Source organism: Neoarius graeffei, chromosome 10 (assembly GCF_027579695.1).
Source record: "Neoarius graeffei isolate fNeoGra1 chromosome 10, fNeoGra1.pri, whole genome shotgun sequence".
Taxonomy (NCBI): Eukaryota; Metazoa; Chordata; class Actinopteri; order Siluriformes; family Ariidae; genus Neoarius; species Neoarius graeffei.
The window spans coordinates 51,828,251-51,848,210 of NC_083578.1; the positions used below are offsets into that span (position 1 = coordinate 51,828,251).

The following is a 19,960-nucleotide window of genomic DNA, read 5'->3' on the forward strand; positions in this document are numbered from 1 at the left end:
GAGACAATTAGAGGCCAAGATAAAGGCAGCAAGGAGAGAAGTTAGCCAGCTAGCTGAACTACAGAAAGGGAACATGGTGAATAAAGGGGCGCCCAGGAAGTACAACTCACTCTCCATACCAGAGGCACTCGAAACTGCCAAACAGCGACTAACAGCTCTGGCCACCCGGTTGAATAAACAAGCTGTTCTCCACTGAACCAGCCAAGGTGTACTCTCAATGGCAGGGGAACAACAACCGGTCAGACCCACCAAGAGCTGAGGTGGAAAAATACTGGAAAGACATATGGGAAAGAAAGGCATCACACAACACCGATGCCCAATGGTTAGTGGACCTAAGAGCTGACCACAGCAACCTCCCAGAACAAGAACCAGTAACCATCTCAATGGCAGACGTCCAAGAAAGAGTGTCAAAGATGAAGAGCTGGACAGCACCAGGCCCCGATATGATCCATACGTACCGGCTGAAGAAGCTAACTGCACTCCATGAACGCCTAGCAGCACAGATGAACCAGCTGCTGAGGGATGGAACCCACCCAGAATGGCTAACCCAAGGCAGGACAGTCCTAATCATGAAGGACCCCCAGAAGGGACCCATCCCATCCAACTACCGGCCAATTACCTGTCTCTGCACAACATGGAAGGCCCTGTCAGGCATCATTGCGGCAAAAATGAGTAAGCATGTGGCTCAATACATGAGCGAGGCACAGAAAGGAATTGGCAGTAACACCAGAGGAGCCAAGCACCAGCTACTGGCCGATAGAACAGTCGCCCGAGACTGTAAGAAGAGACAGACCAACCTGTGCACTGCCTGGATTGACTACAAGAAAGCCTACGACTCAATGCCACACACATGGATACTGGAATGTCTGGAACTGTATAAGATCAACAGGAACCTAAGGACCTTCATACAGAACTCAATGGAAATGTGGAAGACAACCCTAGAGGCCAACTCAAAACCCATTGCCCAAGTCAACATCAAGTGCGGCATATACCAAGGAGATGCGCTATCACCACTGCTGTTCTGCATAGGCCTGAACCCCCTCAGTCAGATCATCACGAAGAGCGGCTACAGGTACCGATTCCGTAGTGGGGCAACAATCAGCCACCTGCTCTACATGGATGACATCAAGCTGTATGCCAGGAACGAGCGAGAAATAGACTCGCTGATCCACACCACCCGGATCTACAGCGATGACACAGGGATGTCATTCGGATTGGACAAGTGTGGCCGGATGGTCTCAAAGAGAGGCAAGATGATCCGGACTGAAGGGATTGACCTACCAGAGGGCAACATAGGTGATATCCAAGACAGCTACAAGTACCTTGGCATCCCACAGGCTAATGGAAACCATGAAGAGGCCACAAGGAAGTCAACCACAGCCAAATACCTCCAGAGAGTAAGGCAGGTCCTGAAAAGTCAGCTGAATGGTAAAAACAAGGTCCGAGCCATCAACATGTACGCACTACCAGTCATCAGATACCCCGCTGGTATCATAAACTGGCCAAAGGAGGAGATAGAAGCCACAGATATCAAGACTAGAAAGCTCCTCACCATGCATGGAGGGTTCCACCCCAAGTCCAGCACCCTGAGACTATACACTAAGCGGAAAGAGGGAGGCCGAGGGCTAGTGAGCGTCAAGACCACGGTCCAGGATGAAACATCGAAAATCCGAGAATACATCAGAAAGATGGCCCCAAAGGATGAACTGCTAAGTGAATGTCTCAGGCAGCAGAACCCTGATGAGAGTGCAGAGGAGGAGGAGGAACAGACAACCTGGAGAGACAAACCCCTACATGGCATGTACCACCGTCAGATAGAGGAAGTGGCTGATATCAAGAAATCCTACCAGTGGCTGGATAATGCAGGACTGACAGACAGCACAGAGGCACTAATCATGGCAGCACAAGAACAGGCCATAAGCACAAGAGCCATAGAGGCCAGGATCTACCAGAGTAGATCAGACCCAAGATGCAGACTGTGCAAAGAAGCCCCTGAAACAGTCCAGCACATAGTAGCAGGGTGTAAGATGCTAGCTGGATCAGCGTACATGGAGAGGCACAACCAAGTGGCTGGGATAGTATACAGGAACATCTGCAACCAGTATGGAATAGAAATACCCAAGTCCCAATGGGCCATACCACAGAAGGTGGCTGAGAACAACAGGGCCAAGATTCTGTGGGACTTCAGCTTCCAGACTGACAAACAGATCCTGGCTAACCAACCGGACATAGTGGTGGTGGACAAAGAGCAGAAGAGGGTGGTGGTGATAGATGTGGCGATCCCAGCTGACGCCAACATCAGGAAGAAGGAACATGAGAAACTTGAGAAGTATCAAGGGTTGAAAGAGCAGCTGGAACGGATGTGGAAGGTCAAGGGTTGCGTGGTCCCCGTGGTAGTGGGGGCACTTGGGGCAGTAACCCCCAAACTGGAAGAGTGGCTCCAGCAAATCCCAGGAACAACATCTGAAGCCTCAGTCCAGAAGAATGCAGTCCTAGGAACATCGAAGATACTGCGCAGAACCCTCAAACTCCCAGGCCTCTGGTAGAGGACCCGAGCTTGAGGATGACATGGATACCACCCCCCCGCCGGGGGTGAGAAGGAGATTTTTTTTTTTATATATATGGGCGGCACGGTGGTGTAGTGGTTAGCGCTGTCGCCTCACAGCAAGAAGGTCCTGGGTTCGAGCCCCGGGGCCGGCGAGGCCCTTTCTGTGTGGAGTTTGCATGTTCTCCCCGTGTCCGCGTGGGTTTCCTCTGGGTGCTCCGGTTTCCCCCACAGTCCAAAGACATGCAGGTTAGGTTAACTGGTGACTCTAAATTGACCGTAGGTGTGAATGTGAGTGTGAATGGTTGTCTGTGTCTATGTGTCAGCCCTGTGATGACCTGGCGACTTGTCCAGGGTGTACCCCGCCTTTCGCCCATAGTCAGCTGGGATAGGCTCCAGCTTGCCTGCGACCCTGTAGAAGGATAAAGCGGCTAGAGATAATGAGATGAGATATATATATATATATATATATATATATATATATTTTTCCTTTTTATATTGGTAAGCATAGTTTGGTCGGGCAATTGCAAAATAAGAATTTCATTACCCAATAATAAACCGCTGTGTCTGTTATTGTGTATATGACAAATAAACATCTTGAATCTTGAAGATGTTAAGAAAGTCCCTTCGTTGACGAGCGCCTGGAAGACTGCTGGCGTGCTGGTCAGGCCGAAAGGGACCACGAGGTACTTGTAGTGGCCCGTGGTGGTGTTAAAGGCTGTCTTCCACTTGTCCCCCTCCCTGATCCTCACGAGATGGTAGGCATTGCGTAAATCCAACTTAGTAAATATCTTGGCTCCCTCGAGTATTTCAAAGGCCATGGTCATAAGCGGTAGTGGGTAGCGGTTCTTGACCGTGATGGCATTGAGACCTCGATAGTCAATGCAGGGGTGGAGCGACTTGTCCTTCTTTTCCACAAAGAAGAATCCCACCCCTGCTGGCGAAGAGGAAGGGCAGATGATCCCAGCTGCCAGAGACTCAGAGATGTACTCTCTGAGTCTCTGGCAGCTCTCATTGGGAGAGGGAGAGTAGATTCACCCTTTGGGTGGCGCTGTCCTGGGCAGGAGGTCAATTCCACAGTCATAGGGTCTGTGAGGAGGGAGGGACACTGCTTGGGTCTTTCTGAACATGAGTCTTAAGTCCAGATATTCCAGAGGTACGTGAGAGAGATCAGGAAACTCGCTGGCTGAAGGCTGCGGTGGTTTAGCAGGAGGCAGAGTGGAGTTCAGGCATAAAGCTAGGCAAAAATGGCTCCAGCCTAGGATGGTGTTGTTGGCCCAGTTAAGGTGGGGGTTGTGCTGTGTTAACCAGGGTAATCCCAGGATGATGGGTACATGGGGGTTGTTCATGACGTGGAGTTGGATGGTTTCTGAGTGGTTACTGGAAATCCTCAGGGTGAGTGGGGCGGTAAGGTGTGTGATGGTGGTCAAGCCGGTGCCATTGAGTGTCAGGACAGTGAGAGGGATGTCAAGGGTGAGTAGTGGGATTCTAAGAGGCTTGGCGGTGGCAGAGCAGATCAGGTTCCTGTCCGCCCCCGAGTTGATGAGGGCCTGGAGATGGTGATGCTGGTTGTCAAGGATGATGATGACAGGGAGTAACGGATGATGAGCAGGGGGCTGGTTCCGAGTGTTACCCACCAGGGCCCCTTGATTCCCTGGTGGGCTTGTCCTTTTAGCGGGCAGGCTCGGCCGATGTGTCCTCGCTGACTGTAGTAGAAGCAGGCCCCGTGCTCCGCTGGCATTGTCATTCCTCCATTGACACCCATACCCGGTCTACCTGCATGGGTTCGATGGACGAGGTGGGTGGTGGAGAGGAGGTGAAGCTGGGGCAGGTCTTCTCTCTCCTCCGTTAAGGTTGGAGAGGTCCATGAGACTGGAGAGGTCCGACGGCAGTTCCTGCAATACCAGCTCAACCTTAATGGCGTCAGACAAGCCATGCAGGAACATGTCAACCAGGGCACTCTTGTTCCAACTGCACGATGCTGCCAATGTCCGGAACTCGATGCCGTAGTCCGAGGTAGACCGGGACCTGTGCCGCAGTTCCATGAGTTCCCTAGCCACCTCCCGGACAGACAGTGAGCAATTGAAAGTTCACCTCATCTCTTTGGAGAAGTCTTTGAAACAGGAGCAGAAGGGAGCATTGGCGTCCCAGACTGCTGTCCCCCACTCCCTGGCCTTGCCGGTGAGGAGCGTGATGATATATGCCACCCGGGAGCGTTCTGTGGGGAAGGTCAGAGGTTGCAGCTCCATGACCAATGAGCACTGAAATAAGAACAATCTGCAAGTACCTGGCTCTCCATCATAGGGCTGAGGTGCTGGGAGTCTCGGCTCGTAGAGAAAAGCAGTGGCCGGAGCTGAAGTTGGAGACAGCTGGGCAGGGGTAGGCATGGCTTGATAGTGCTGCATCTGTGTGGTGAGGAGGTTGAGTGAGTTGGACAGGGTGGCGAGGTTCTGGGTAATCTGTTGGAGGTCTTGCTGGTAGGTCCTGAGGAGAGTCCCTTGTTGCTGGATGGCCATTCTCAGATGGGTGAGTTCCACTGGATCCATGTTGGCCAGAATGTACTGGTAAGGGTGGTGGAGGTGTGGTGAGATAAGGATCCAAAAGCAGAACACAGACAGTAATCCAATAAATAAGGTGATTTAATCCAGGGAAAAAATAAATAAAAAGGGCGTGGCAAAAAAGGTAAACAAACCGGACAAAAAAACAAATGGCAAAAATATTCCGGGTAAAAAGAGACAAAAAAACCTTGACAAAACACGAGACAAGCAAAGACAAAAATGCTAGTGCAAAAAACCATGAACAACAACAACAAAGCCGCTTAGTGCAAAAAAACATGAACCAGAAAAATAGCTAGAGCAAAAAAACATGAGACGCAATAGAGGCACAGAAAAAGGCTACAGTATCAAATGAGACGTTCTGTCAAAGTCTGAGAACGGCCTTTAAATATGCAGCGGTGAAAACCAGGAAGTGAGTTCAGGTGAGCACTTGCTGAACGGGGAAACAGGCAGGATAGAATTCCCGTCCCGGATCTGGATCGGCGCTGACGTGGAAGAACCGTAATCTCCAGAGTGGATGTCCGGGGCGGAGCATGACAATAAGGCTCAGTAATGTGTCAGCAACGCAACTCAATACTTCACAAAGTGTGTTTTCACAGTTTTTATATAGGTGCACCAATTGCGCCTTAATCCTATGGAGGTGCGCGTCGTTTACAGCACACGTGCGAGAGTCTGCTTGGTACATGCGCTGTCTGGAGCATGCCCGAGAGTCTATCTGATGCACACACCAAGGTATGCAGGTGTGACACTCTTTCATGAAATTATTACAAAAATTAAGGTAAATATAAATATCTCATGACAAATTATTATGGTATGTTACAAAAAATAAAGAAAAAATCCGAATCCTCATCTCCAATTTATGAGTCATCAGTGCTCAAGTCCAAGTTGAGTCACAAGTTCTTAAAGGAAATATCCAGAACCTTTATTTTTAAATATCTTTCTGAGTGGATAGTATCTCCATCCTTGACTCTTGTATGCTGCATAAATGGGAATTTTAAAAAAATATTTGAGAGAGTTAAAATTGACCGCAAAGTTGGCATTCAAGCTGCCCTGCTGAGACAGCCAGCCCTGAGTGAGTGACATCACAGCGGTAACTAGTTTTAAGGCCGAGGCCTTTGACAGCTATAGACCAAAGCCAGACTCGGCAGGCGAGAGTGGTTGCAGTGGCCTCTTTGTTTGGATTTATTGGAGATTCTTCAGATTCCTCAGATAGTAATACATCTAACTGTGATAGTCCTGAAATTGGAGTGTGTGTACATGCTACTGCTATACACGTAGAACCGTATCAGTTCGAACCATCGGAAAGTGAATCCGATAGTAACACATCGGCCACGGATGCCCCCACCTTACGAAATGAAGCCAGAGAACAAAGCCATCTAGAGAACTAGATGGAATTGAACTGACAATCTCATGGGACACTCATTAAAACAGGATAGGTGTTATAACTTATGCAACATACATGTGCATGCATGCATTTTCACTGATAAAATGTAAAAGGCTGATTAAATAGTCAAATGAACTGAGACAATCACATTCTGAAGCAAATTAAATAATCTTATACCAGTAACTTAAATACACAGTACAAAAAAAATAACATTGTGGCAGCGGGGGCGTGGTCAAGCGCCGGTCTGTGACAGGAGGGCAGAGTCAGGGAAGGTAAGTGGCAGAATCACGACACCTGAGAACAATTAACCTGTGTTTGTGTGTCTTCCCAGTGACCACGCCCTATATCAGGAGGGAGAGCGAGAGAGGAAGTGTCTCTCATCCCTGAACCAGACGCCGGTTGTGTGTGACAAAACGAGTGGTTATTGTTAAACTGAAAAGTGTGGCAATAAAGCCGAATTGTAGACCTGATCTCTGTCCTGCCGTCCTCTGTGCTCCACCCACACTTAGGGAGTCCTACAGTGGTGCTGAAACCCGGGACAGTGGAGCACCAAACCAGCAGCCCCATGGAATCCTCCCCGTTCGCCGATCTGGTCCACGCCCTCGCCACGGCTCAGCAAAGCCAGCACCAGGCACTTGTCACGCTCCGAAAGGAGCAGGAGCGGCGCTTTGAAGCCCTGGTGCTGGCCCAGCAGGAAGATCGCGAGGCGTTCCGGCATCTCCTCGCGTCGGCGGGGTCCACCAGCGCTCCGGCCGCGGGCCCGTCTCCCCTCTTTGTCACCAAGATGGGCCCGCAGAACGACCCCGAGGCGTTCATCACGTTGTTTGAACAGGTCGCCGAAGCCTCGGGGTGGCCGATGGAGCAGCGCGCCTCCTCCCCCTGCTCATGGGAGAAGCACAGCTGGCCGCGCTACAGCTCCCCGCCGATCGCCGGCTGGCCTACGCGGACCTCCGCTGGGCCATCCTCCAGTGCGTGGGGCGCACACCGGAGCAACAGCGCCAGCGCTTCCGCGCACTGCGACTGGAGGAAGTCGGCTGGCCGTTCGCGTTCGGCCAGCAGCTCCAGGACGCCTGCTGGCGGTGGCTGAGGGCCAACAATCGCGACGCCGAGGGAATCGTCGACCAGGTGGTACTGGAACAGTTCATCGCCCGCTTACCAGCCGGAACCGCGGAGTGGGTCCAGTGCCACCGCCCAGCGTCGCTGGATCAGGCAGTCGAGCTGGCGGAGGATCATCTGGTGGCTGTCCCGGAGGCAGGACAGCAGATGGCATCGTCTCTTCTCTCCTCTTCTCTCTCTCTCCCCCCCTCCTCCTGTGTCCCGTCCTTGCCCCATTCCCCCACCGCGGAGGCGGGGGCCGGCACCACCGCAGCCGGCCCGCCGCACCCACGGTGCCCTCCCGTTTCTCCCTTCTGTGTCTGTCTCTCCCCCACTTCAGGTGAGTGAGCCCCAGATCACCAGTGCAGAGGGTAAGCCCGGGCCGGTTTGCTGGCGCTGCGGGGAGCCGGGCCACCTTCAACAGCAGTGCACAGCAATGGAAGTGGGCGCGGTGGTTCGGATCCCTGACGCGCCAGAGGCCGCCCTCGATCGGGCCGGAGCGTATCGCATACCGGTGAGTATCCAAGGGGCTACATATCAGGCGTTGGTGGATTCTGGTTGTAATCAGACCTCAATTCGCCAAAGCCTGGTTCAAAACGAGGCATTGGGGGGAGCACAAGGGGTGAAGGTGTTGTGTGTGCACGGGGATGTTCACAGCTACCCTTTGGTGTCGGTCCACATTATTTTCAGAGGGGAAAAATTTATAGTAAAGGCGGCAGTTAATCCTCGCCTTACCCACTCGTTAATTTTGGGGACTGATTGGCCGGGATTTCGGGGTTTAATGACACGCCTAGTCGAGAGTGGGTCCTGCCATTTGACAGGGGGAGGTCCCGGTGTTGCTTTGGCGGGAGCAGCTGTCACAGAGCCGTCTACGTCATCTCCGCGTCAGAGGAGCCACCGGCTCCTCCTCTCTCTATTGGGGAATCCCTCGCGGATTTCCCATTAGAACAGTCGCGAGACGAGACTCTGCGGCATGCGTTTGACCAAGTGAGAGTAATCGATGGTCAAACGCTCCCGCCGAACGCCACCCCGTCCTTCCCCTACTTCGCGATTATGAAGGATAGATTATACCGAGTGACGCAGGACACTCAAACTAAAGAGCGAGTCACGCAGCTTTTAATTCCGAAAAGCCGCCGGGAATTGGTATTCCAGGCGGCTCACTTTAATCCCATGGCTGGACACTTAGGGCAGGATAAAACACTAGCCCGAATAATGGCCCGATTCTATTGGCCGGGGATTCGCGGCGATGTCCGTAGGTGGTGTACGGCATGCCGCGAATGCCAGTTAGTAAACCCAGCGGCCATTCCAAAAGCGCCTTTGCGCCCTCTACCGTTAATCGAGACCCCGTTCGAGAGAATTGGGATGGATCTCGTCGGGCCATTAGATCGGTCAGCACGAGGGTACCGCTTTATATTAGTTCTGGTGGACTATGCAACGCGATACCCGGAAGCCGTGCCTCTGCGCAATATCTCAGCACGCAGTATTGCAGAGGCACTCTTCCGCGTCATCTCCCGAGTTGGAATCCCGAAAGAGATTCTGACTGATCAAGGCACTACGTTTACGTCACGAACACTACGCGAACTGTATGAGTTATTAGGGATTAAGCCGATCCGCACCAGCATGTATCACCCACAAACGGACGGTTTAGTAGAACGATTCAACCACACCCTCAAAAATATTATTAAGAAATTCGTAAGTGAGGATGCACGTAATTGGGATAAGTGGCTCGAACCCTTGCTGTTCTCAGTGCGAGAGGTCCCCCAAGCCTCCACGGGGTTCTCCCCGTTCGAATTATTATATGGGCGTAAGCCGCGTGGCATCCTGGACGTGCTGCAGGAAAATTGGGAGGAGGGACCTTCACAAAGTAAGAACAAAATTCAGTATGTTATGGACCTGCGCGCAAAACTCCACACGCTCACCCACCTAACTCAGGAGAATTTGTGGCAGGCCCAGGAACGGCAAGCCCGCCTGTACAACAAGGGTACGTGCCTTAGAGAGTTCACTCCGGGAGATAAGGTACTCGTACTGTTGCCCACGTCGAGCTCCAAATTGATCGCCAAGTGGCAAGGACCCTTTGAGGTCACACGGCGAGTCGGGGATGTCGACTATGAGGTGAGACGAACGGACAGGGGTGGGGCGCTACAGATTTACCACCTCAATCTGCTTAAACTCTGGAACGAGGAGGTCCCCGTGGCGTTGGTGTCGGTAGTTCCGGAGAAGGCGGAGCTGGGGCCGGAGGTTCAAAAAGGAACATTGGCATCACGTACCTCTCCGGTCCCCTGTGGAGACCACCTCTCCCCGACCCAACTCACGGAGGTCGCCCAGTTGCAGACCGAGTTTTCGGATGTGTTCTTGCCCCTGCCCGGTCGCACTAACCTCATAGAGCACCACATAGAGACGCCCCCGGGGGTGGTAGTGCGTAGCCGCCCTTACAGGCTACCCGAACACAAAAAAAAGGTGGTTCGGGAAGAACTTCAGACCATGCTCGAAATGGGCATCGTCGAGGAGTCCCACAGTGACTGGAGCAGCCCGGTGGTCTTGGTACCCAAGGCCGACGGGTCGGTCCGGTTCTGTGTGGACTATAGAAAAGTCAACGCGGTGTCTAAATTCGACGCGTACCCAATGCCTCGTATTGATGAGTTGCTCGATCGACTCGGCACTGCTCGCTTTTATTCGACACTGGATTTGACGAAGGGATATTGGCAGATCCCCTTGACTCCACTATCCCGAGAAAAAACGGCCTTTTCCACACCGTTTGGTTTACACCAATTCGTCACCCTTCCGTTTGGGCTGTTTGGGGCGCCCGCGACGTTTCAGCGGCTGATGGACAGAGTCCTCCGCCCTCACGCCACGTATGCGGCAGCGTATTTAGACGACATAATCATCTATAGCAATGACTGGCAGCGGCACCTCGAACACCTGAGGGCCGTCCTTAGGTCGCTGAGGCGAGCAGGGCTCACAGCCAACCCAAAGAAGTGTGCGATTGGGCGGGTGGAAATACGGTATCTGGGCTTCCACTTGGGCAACGGGCAGGTGCGTCCCCAAATTAATAAGACGGCAGCAATTGCGGCCTACCTGAGGCCCAAGACCAAAAAGGGGGTGAGACAGTTCCTGGGGCTGGCTGGCTATTATCGTAGGTTTATACCTAATTATTCGGACGTCACCAGCCCGCTGACTGATCTCACTAAAAAGGGGGCACCAGATCCGGTCCAGTGGACAGAGCAGTGCCAGCGGGCTTTCTCAGAGGTAAAGGCTGCACTGTGTGGGGGGCCACTTCTACACTCCCCTGACTTTTCTCTCCCCTTTATGTTGCAGACCGATGCGTCGGACAGAGGGCTGGGGGTGGTTTTGTCCCAGGAGGTGGAGGGGGAGGACCACCCTGTCCTGTATATCAGCAGGAAGCTGTCGGTGCGTGAGGGGCGCTACAGCACCATAGAGAAAGAGTGTCTGGCCATCAAGTGGGCGGTTCTCGCCCTCCGGTACTACCTGCTGGGGCGCCCTTTCACCCTCTGTTCGGACCACGCGCCCCTCCAGTGGCTCCACCGCATGAAAGATGCCAACGCGCGGATCACCCGTTGGTATCTGGCGCTCCAACCCTTTAATTTCAAGGTGGTCCACAGGCCGGGGGCACAGATGGTCGTGGCGGACTTCCTCTCCCGTCAAGGGGTGGGGTGGGGGGGGAGTCGGCTGCAGGCCGGACGGCCGCCTGGCCTGAGTCGGGCGGTGGGGGTATGTGGCAGCGGGGGCGTGGTCAAGCGCCGGTCTGTGACAGGAGGGCAGAGTCAGGGAAGGTAAGTGGCAGAATCACGACACCTGAGAACAATTAACCTGTGTTTGTGTGTCTTCCCAGTGACCGCGCCCTATATCAGGAGGGAGAGCGAGAGAGGAAGTGTCTCTCATCCCTGAACCAGACGCCGGTTGTGTGTGACAAAACGAGTGGTTATTGTTAAACTGAAAAGTGTGGCAATAAAGCCGAATTGTAGACCTGATCTCTGTCCTGCCGTCCTCTGTGCTCCACCCACACTTAGGGAGTCCTACAAACATATATTAATCTGAATGCAGGTAAACAACAAGTAGTGTTGTTGTGATGTAACCAAATGAGAGTCTCATCTTACCCGTCTGTGTTCTCGCTTCTTGAAGGCTGATCTTGTGGCCAATTGTTTTGAAACAATCTGACCTCCAGTTCTTCATTCATTCACTTCTTCCATGTAAGGGCGAGATATTGCTGCTGAGGCAAGCATATCCAGCAGAGAAATCTGATAACTGGTCCACTCATTCTCCATTTTCTCCATACTGAGTACTCCGCCATTACTGCTCGGCTCACAATCCGGGAGAACTGGTGCAACTGAACTTACTTTCCTTTTCTTGTAGTTTTCTTTTCCTTTAATTGTTGGTGCTGCACCATCTTTCAATATGGGCTTATAGCCAATGGTCCTCAACAGATCAGAGGTTTCATATGAGTCATCAGTAAAATGTGCCCATGAATTTCTCACAAAACGCGTCCAAATCTTTGCAGTTTGAACATTCTTGAGCCATGAATGCAACATAAGTCCACCTTCTGTCATGTTGCTGCACCCGCCAGCAACACATCTTCATGGCATGGCGATAAATTAGCTCAAAATGGAGGCTCGAAGTTGCAGTTAGCTCTTTGTTTTAGTATAGCGAAAATGGCGATGAGACCGATAGCCTTCCTGCTGTGATGTCAAGATCATTCACTCAGACCACTACTAATATGAATAATTTTAATCATAAAAATTACTATATTAGATTTATTGTTAATGCTTAAAACTATTCCTATGCCATTCTTGAGGTCTCAAGGCATTTATAAACAAAAAGTGAGGCCATGGTTCTGCGTATCTCCTTTAAAATTAGGGCATGAGTCGGACTCAAGTCTGAGTCCTGGACTCGAGTACTACAAGCCTGACTTCCAAATATATAAAATTGTATTTGCTTTTTGGGTCAGTCTCCTAAAATCATTGATAAAATGCCAGAAAAAGTCCATTGTCCAATTTTACAAATTAGTTTAAAAAGTAACAATGGTAGAATAAATTCCTGTGTATATTTCTTCTTAACTTTCATCTTAATCAATAAAAAATGACTTTACAAAACCATGATTTTTGAGTATTTAGCATGTAAACACAGAAGGATGCAAGTGATTTGATAGGTTCCTGATTCCTTTTTAATATCTACTCTTCTATAACATCAAAGGAAACCCAAACTTACTGATAGGTCCCCTGAGATATTAGCTCCTGCTAATATGCCAGTTGCAGCAGGGAAGAAGATGGCAAAAACAGAGAAAAATGTTTCCTCTTCTCTGAAGTCTGGACCCATGTTCTCCATCATAATTGCAGCTGTGAGGAAAATTAAAAGAACATTTTGTCATATTTTGCATTCTACACTACAAGATAAATATATTTATAATTCATTTCTATTTACAGTGGCATGAATTCCATATAACTTTACCATTTACCAATTATAACTGAATTAAAATAGTCCTAACCATTATAACCAAGGAAGCCTTTGGGCACTTTTGATTCCATGGGGATGAATGAGCCGATGAAGTAATTTAAAATTGCTGCCATAAGAATGATCAACAGCACAATCTGGGCCTGTGAAAATAGCCATCAATCAAGCCATGGCTAAAATCCCAAAGGTGCCTATTAGATTTAGGTCTGTTTTCAGCTTTACTGAGGTTTAATGATATATGATGGAAAGATGAACACAGAATGTCATGACTGCTCAGATACAGTTTTGTGGTAGACATAATTTATAATGTCATTAAAAACATGGAGTATGTTCATTAGTACCTTAGCCTCCCATTCCATTCCTGCCATAGATATGCCAAGAAGTAAGATGATGGTAAGGGTCCCAACTATACGGATGTCATTGATCTCATCTGTGATGAGAGCATCTACACTCTGCCATATCGAGCAAATCAATAATTAAATAATCATAGATGCATTCATCATAACATTCATCCCTAGATCAATCATTAATCCCTAGTAATTATTAACCACTATATTCTTCTACCTAAATATTTTAGCATACTTACATCGAGGAGCTCTACCACAGTTTCAGCAAAGCCCACAACATACATGGCAACAGCAACAGCATTGGCAAAGGCAAAAATGAGGCCAATGGATCCACCAAACTCTGGACCCAAACTCCTTGATATCAGGTAATATGCCCCACCTGTAAAGACAATAATTTACTGGATTTCAGTTCATATTAATGCATCAAGATCTTACAAAATCATTTATATACACTACCATTCAAAAGTTTGGGGTCACTTTGAAATTTCCTTATTTTTGAAAGAAAAGCACTGTTCTTTTCAATGAAGATCACTTTAAACTAATCAGAAATACACTCTATACATTGCTAATGTGGTAAATGACTATTCTAGCTAAATTCTACTAAATGTCTGGTTTTTGGTGCAATATCTACATAGGTGTATAGAGGCCCATTTCCAGCAACTATCACTCCAGTGTTCTAATGGTACAATGTGTTTGCTCATTGCCTCAGAAGGCTAATGGATGATTAGAAAACCCTTGTACAATCATGTTAGCACAGCTGAAAACAGTTTAGCTCTTTAGAGAAGCTATAAAACGGACCTTCCTTTGAGCAGATTGAGTTTCTGGAGCATCACATTTGTGGGGTCGATTAAATGCTCAAAATGGCCAGAAAAATGTCTTGACTATATTTTCTATTCATTTTACAACTTATGGTGGTAAATAAAAGTGTGACTTTTCATGGAAAACACAAAATTGTCTGGGTGACCCCAAACTTTTGAACGGTAGTGTATTTCACATCAACAGTAAATGTATAAACACATCTGAGACAAAACTATTCTTACCTCCTCGTACAAAGCCATTGGTGGCTATTGCTGAAGTGGAAAGGCCGGTGATAGTAGTCACCAAAACTGCCATTAGAATGATGGCGCATGACAGAGCTGGGGAATAAGGAGAAAAAAAGTGTTTTTCACATTTCACGTTTTTCACAAACTTTGTAGTTATGAAAATGTAATCATTATCGACTGAAGGGCCTTTAGTCTTTCAAAAGATTACCAATGCCAGCTTGGCCAACAATCCATGACATACGAATGAAGAGCATCACTCCCCAGATGTTCAGCATACATCGTACCTACAGAGATGACCGATAAATGGCCCATGTGTTAATCAAAAACAAAAGAAGTGAGTAACACATCATTTGTTTATTAGACTTCCTCTTTTAGTATTCATTTACTCCTTATTGCTCATTGACACTGTTGAAATCTGTGGTGACTCAGTAGGTAAGGTTGTACACTAGTGACCAGAAAGTTATGAGTTCAACCTCAAGGTCTGCCAAACAACCACTGTCAGGCCCTTGAACAGGAAGTAATCTGCTTCACTTGTAAGTTTAACTGGCTAAAGTGTCTGCAAGCTACATTTATTCTGTGGCCGACTCTTCAACTTTGAAGCTGTAATTTTAGGACTACAAATCTCCAAGATATGAAATACTGACAAGGACACCCTTTATCCAGCCAAACTTCACTGTGCCTCCTTTGGACTCAGGCACATCCTTTAATGTAGCCTCATCTGCAGCCACTGGCTCCTCCCCATTTACTAAGCCATCCTCAAAAGGTTCCTGTGGACAAGGAAAGGTAATTTTAAACACCAGAGGCATATAGTTTGAGCATTCTTCAAATTAAAGTAACAGTAAAATAAAAGCATCATGTTATGAGAAATGTTTTTTTTCAGGTTATATTTCATATGAAGTGCAATTATTTTGAATTTAGAGACATTAAAATTCCACTCAAGTTACTGTAATGCACCCACAAAAAATATGGAATTTCACAAGATAATCTGTATACACCAACAATGATAGTTACAGTTGTGGTCAGAGGTTTACATACACAGACATGCACGTTATCATGGAAATGAATGTCATGGCAATATTGATCTTTCAGTTATTTCTTTGAATTGTTCTTTTTCTGTGGCAGAATGATTGTACAACATCAGTCAAAAGTTTGGACACCAGTACAACCAGTCAAAAGTTTGGACACACCTACTAATTACTATGGTACTGTCCAGCTTCAATAGAAAAAAAATTTATGCACAAGTTTTAATTTATTTTGAACATATTGACTTTAGTTTTCTGAAAGCAATCCAGAGTCAAAATTATACATACAGGGTCCAAAAAAAAATACATATACCCACTTAATTAAATTATGCTGAAAGTTCAAAAATGGGCAGCATGGTGGTGTAGTGGTTAGCTCTGTTGCCTCACAGCAAGAAGGTTCAGGGTTCGAGCCCCACAGCCTTTCTGTGTGGGGTTTGCATGTTCTCCCCATGTCTGCGTGGGTTTCCTCCGGGTGCTCCAGTTCCCCCCGCAGTCCAAAGACATGCAAGTAAGGTTAATCAGTGGCTCTAAATTGAGTGTGAATTGTTGTTTGTCTCTATGTGTCAGCCCTATGATGATCAGGTGACTTGACCAGGGTGTATCCTGCCTCTCACCCATAATCAGCTGGGATAGGCTCCAGCTTTCCTGCGACCCTGCACAGGATAAGTGGTTACGGATGATGGATGGACGGAAGTTCAAAGATGTCTTTTAACTTGCCAAGGCCTCTTAACTTCATGTTAGTGATCATGATAGACTACAGCTGGTAGCTTCTCTGTGCCAACATAAAAAGGGTTTGTTTGACAGTACTTACTGGATTGGCCAAAACACAACCTCAGTGTAGATCCGAGAAGGAGGAGCATAGATTTATAAAACTCAGGAATTTCTCTTGGAGCCATTTCTAAACAACTGCAGATTCTAAGATCTTCAGTTCAGACAACTGTACATAAGTGCAAGTTATTGGGAGGTGGAGCTACTTTGCTGGAAGAAGACCCAAACTGTCACCCTCAGCTGAGAGGAAATTGGTTTGGATGGTCAGAACCAACCTAGGAACCACCAAGGCACAGGCCTGCCATGAACTGGAAGCTGCTGGAACATTGTGCACAGTCAAGCGAGCTTTTACTGAGAGGATGCCACCCAAGAAAGAAGTCTCTGCTCCAAAATCAACACCTTCAAGCTTGACTAAAGTTTGTAGCTGATGACATGGACAAAGAAGAAGCCTCCTGGAGGAATGTTTTTCATTCAAATGAGACAAAAATTCATTTGTTTGGCCACAAAGACCAGAGGTACACTGTACCAACTGTTAAGCATGGTGGTGGTAGTATCACACTCTGGGGCTGGTTTGCTGCCAGTGGAACTGAATGGAACTGAGTGGACTGAATAATGAAGAATGAGGACTACCTCAGAATTTTTAAGCATAACCTCAAAACATCAGAAACTTGGATCCGACTGGGTGTTTCAACAGGAACAATGACCCCAAATACACATCAAAGCTGGTTGTGGAATGGATAAAGCAGTCTTGTATTAAGGTTAAAACAAGTCCTGACCTCAACACTATCGAAAATATGTGGATTGTGCTTAAAGGTTGGCTCCATGCCAGGAAACATAAATTTAATTGTACCAATTCTGCCAAGAAGATTGGTCAAATATCCAACCAGAATTCTGACAGAAGCTTGTTGAAAGAGTCAAGGTGAAACTTGCAAGGGACATTTAACCAAATATTAGGTGTGCTGAATATATATTTTTGACCCTGTATGTATATGTTTAACTGTTTTGATTTCAGAAAACCCAAAATAAAATAAAACTTGTGGGCCAAATACTTTTTTCCCTATTAAAGATATATATCGTACAATCATTCCGTTACAGTAAGAGAACAGAAAAGAATCTCCATGTAACTTCTGAACGCAACTGTATACTCAATCACCGACATGCATAACAGAGCAGTTTTGCAGCATAAATTATGTCATTTTGTCTTGAAAGAAGATCAAAATACTTGGCCCACAACAATATAATGTAGAAAAATTTATATGACTGAAATTTCCTTCAGTTCTCACTGCCTTTGGGTAACTTAGTCTCTCAAATGTGCAGTAAAATATCAGCAGTCACTGAAAAGTGTACATAATAAAAGTGTTTTACATTGTGTTATCTACTAAACAGTATGTGTTTGCCTTGTGCAAAATATGTTACATCAAGTCAGATCATGTGACAACATGCTGCCACCCTAAACAAGTCACATTATCTCCCCAGGAGAGCGCTACAGCTGTCCACAGCAAGGAAACACTAGGCCATTGACATGAACTTTGGTTAAACATAAGATTATTGTTATGGGTTCCTGTGTTCTGCCCCAAATGTCCATGGTGCTGCACGGAGTGGGCTTGGGAAAAAAGACCATTGTTTAAAGACAAGTGTGTGGGTAGGTCTCTGACATCACACAGCCCATTCAGTTGGGAATAAGCATGCATGATTATAAAGAAATCGAGAGGTGGAAGGTATTATGGCAATATAAGAAAGAAAACATCTACATTATTTCAATCCTTTTTGTTTGTTCTTATATTTAATTTGTTATTGTTATTGAAGGTTTTTTAACAGCAGCCTTGATCTTGAAAGCATGAAACTAATGAAATAATAGGAAGCCAATAAAGCCAACATTATAAATCTATGATATTATTAATGTATCGCTCACATTTTAAAGGTCTTATTTATTTAGCCTATTTATTTGCTTGTTTGTTTAACTTCTTTTTTGACTAGTCACTATCCAGTTAATCTGAAATGAAAATAAGTAGAGTGTAATTATAGGTGAATTAGAGACTTGGACGTCGTCAGATTTCTTACTTTATCGAGTTCATCATGAAGTTCAGATAGGGATGGCCGTATCAGCTTCTCACCAAGAGGTGCCTCTGTTTGCCGGTAGAAATCGATATTCGGTACCGCATCGATGGTGTTATGGCCGAAGGTTCGCAGATAATATGTACTAGAGTGTGTGTCAGAAAAATGACTAAGACCCCCTGTAGAGGAGTGCAGACTGGCTTCGCTGCGCACCGTGTCGCCATCAAACGCCACATCCGGTGCTCCGTCTGCAGGAGCACCTGATGGATCCAAAAAGTTCACGACACGAAATCGACCTTTGGCCTCCTCCCCACTTCCAGCCGATCCCTCCGTTGTTTGACCAGATCTCTGCACTGGAGGAGTTTTTGGTGCTCCGCTTGCTGCTGCTGCTGCTGCAGCCGCCGCCGCCTCTGCCACGCGATCCACCTGAAACCGGCTTGGAGTCGTTCCAGTGGTCTTCAGAGTAGGTTTCTGGCCTGAAGGAGGTGATGATGGTGGCTCTGACATGGTACTGGTGGTTACTCCTGGCACACGCTGGACTGAATGACCAAAACGCGCGGATTCAGTGGAGCGCGTTTTCTTGCGCGCGCATCCACACGCAGTGAAGGACGTAATTCATGAGCTCGTGACTCATCAAGCTGGAGCTCACTGCCAGACTGAGGCCAAGTCACTTCAGAGTGAACAGTTCAACAACAACGGTGTCCAAACTGCTAAGTTACGCGATAACTTCCAATTTCAACAAAATGAAATCATCACAGCTTTTAAACATACTATACGGCTTCTTTAGGTGTTAAACACCTTACCAAACCCTTTTAGCTTTTGTTGTTGTTGTTGTTGTTTAAAAAAAACTATACATCACACAAGGATTTTTTAATGTGCGTAATTGCGCACGGCGGCAATAGCTGGAGATTGTGTGCGCGCGTGCGCCTGCAGAATGAAACGGGGACGGTTATTAATTATACAACGCTTTCCCCCCACAATTTCGAGGCATTCATTATAAACCTGATGCTGTGTTCACTTCAGTGGAAGCTTATGTGAACAGCTTATCAGTTATTTCCATACTAAAGTGGTATGAAAGAAAGAAAGTCCTGTATAAGGCTAAACGTTTCCCACGTGCTCTCTCATTTGCATCTGCAAGTCAGAAGAAAACAATAGTTTTCTGTACAGAGGGAAGATGACACAAATCCCCATTGCCAGAGAGCACAACACTTCCTTTCACTATTTTTGTTATGCAGAACTGAAAGGGATCTGTGTGTGTGTGTGTGTATATATATATATATATATATATATATATATATATATATATATATATATATAAATCTCCTTCTCACCCCCGGGGGAGGGGGGGGGGGGGGTATCCATGTCATCCTCAAGCTCGGGTCCTCTACCAGAGGCCTGGGAGTTTGAGGGTTCTGCGCAGTATCTTCGATGTTCCTAGGACTGCATTCTTCTGGACTGAGGCTTCAGATGTTGTTCCTGGGATTTGCTGGAGCCACTCTTCCAGTTTGGGGGTTACTGCCCCAAGTGCCCCCACTACCACGGGGACCACGCAACCCTTGACCTTCCACATCCGTTCCAGCTGCTCTTTCAACCCTTGATACTTCTCAAGTTTCTCATGTTCCTTCTTCCTGATGTTGGCGTCAGCTGGGATCGCCACATCTATCACCACCACCCTCTTCT

At 47.5% G+C, this 19,960-nt stretch overlaps 1 protein-coding gene across 1 annotated transcript in view; it reads right to left on the minus strand.

Moving 5' to 3' along the window:
* The window catches only part of LOC132893086 (solute carrier family 12 member 2-like), a 63,785-nt gene extending 44,985 nt beyond the window's left edge, over nucleotides 1-18,800 (minus strand). The window contains exons 1-8 of the mRNA XM_060931861.1: nucleotides 18,287-18,800; nucleotides 15,080-15,202; nucleotides 14,644-14,719; nucleotides 14,433-14,528; nucleotides 13,632-13,771; nucleotides 13,387-13,497; nucleotides 13,080-13,188; nucleotides 12,803-12,930 (exon numbers count right to left, since the gene is read on the minus strand). Of these exons, the coding sequence (XP_060787844.1) occupies nucleotides 12,803-12,930; nucleotides 13,080-13,188; nucleotides 13,387-13,497; nucleotides 13,632-13,771; nucleotides 14,433-14,528; nucleotides 14,644-14,719; nucleotides 15,080-15,202; nucleotides 18,287-18,787 (1,284 nt within the window). The 5' untranslated portion in view covers nucleotides 18,788-18,800. The remainder of the gene's footprint in view (nucleotides 1-12,802; nucleotides 12,931-13,079; nucleotides 13,189-13,386; nucleotides 13,498-13,631; nucleotides 13,772-14,432; nucleotides 14,529-14,643; nucleotides 14,720-15,079; nucleotides 15,203-18,286) is intronic.
* Nucleotides 18,801-19,960: the final 1,160 nt, after the last annotated feature.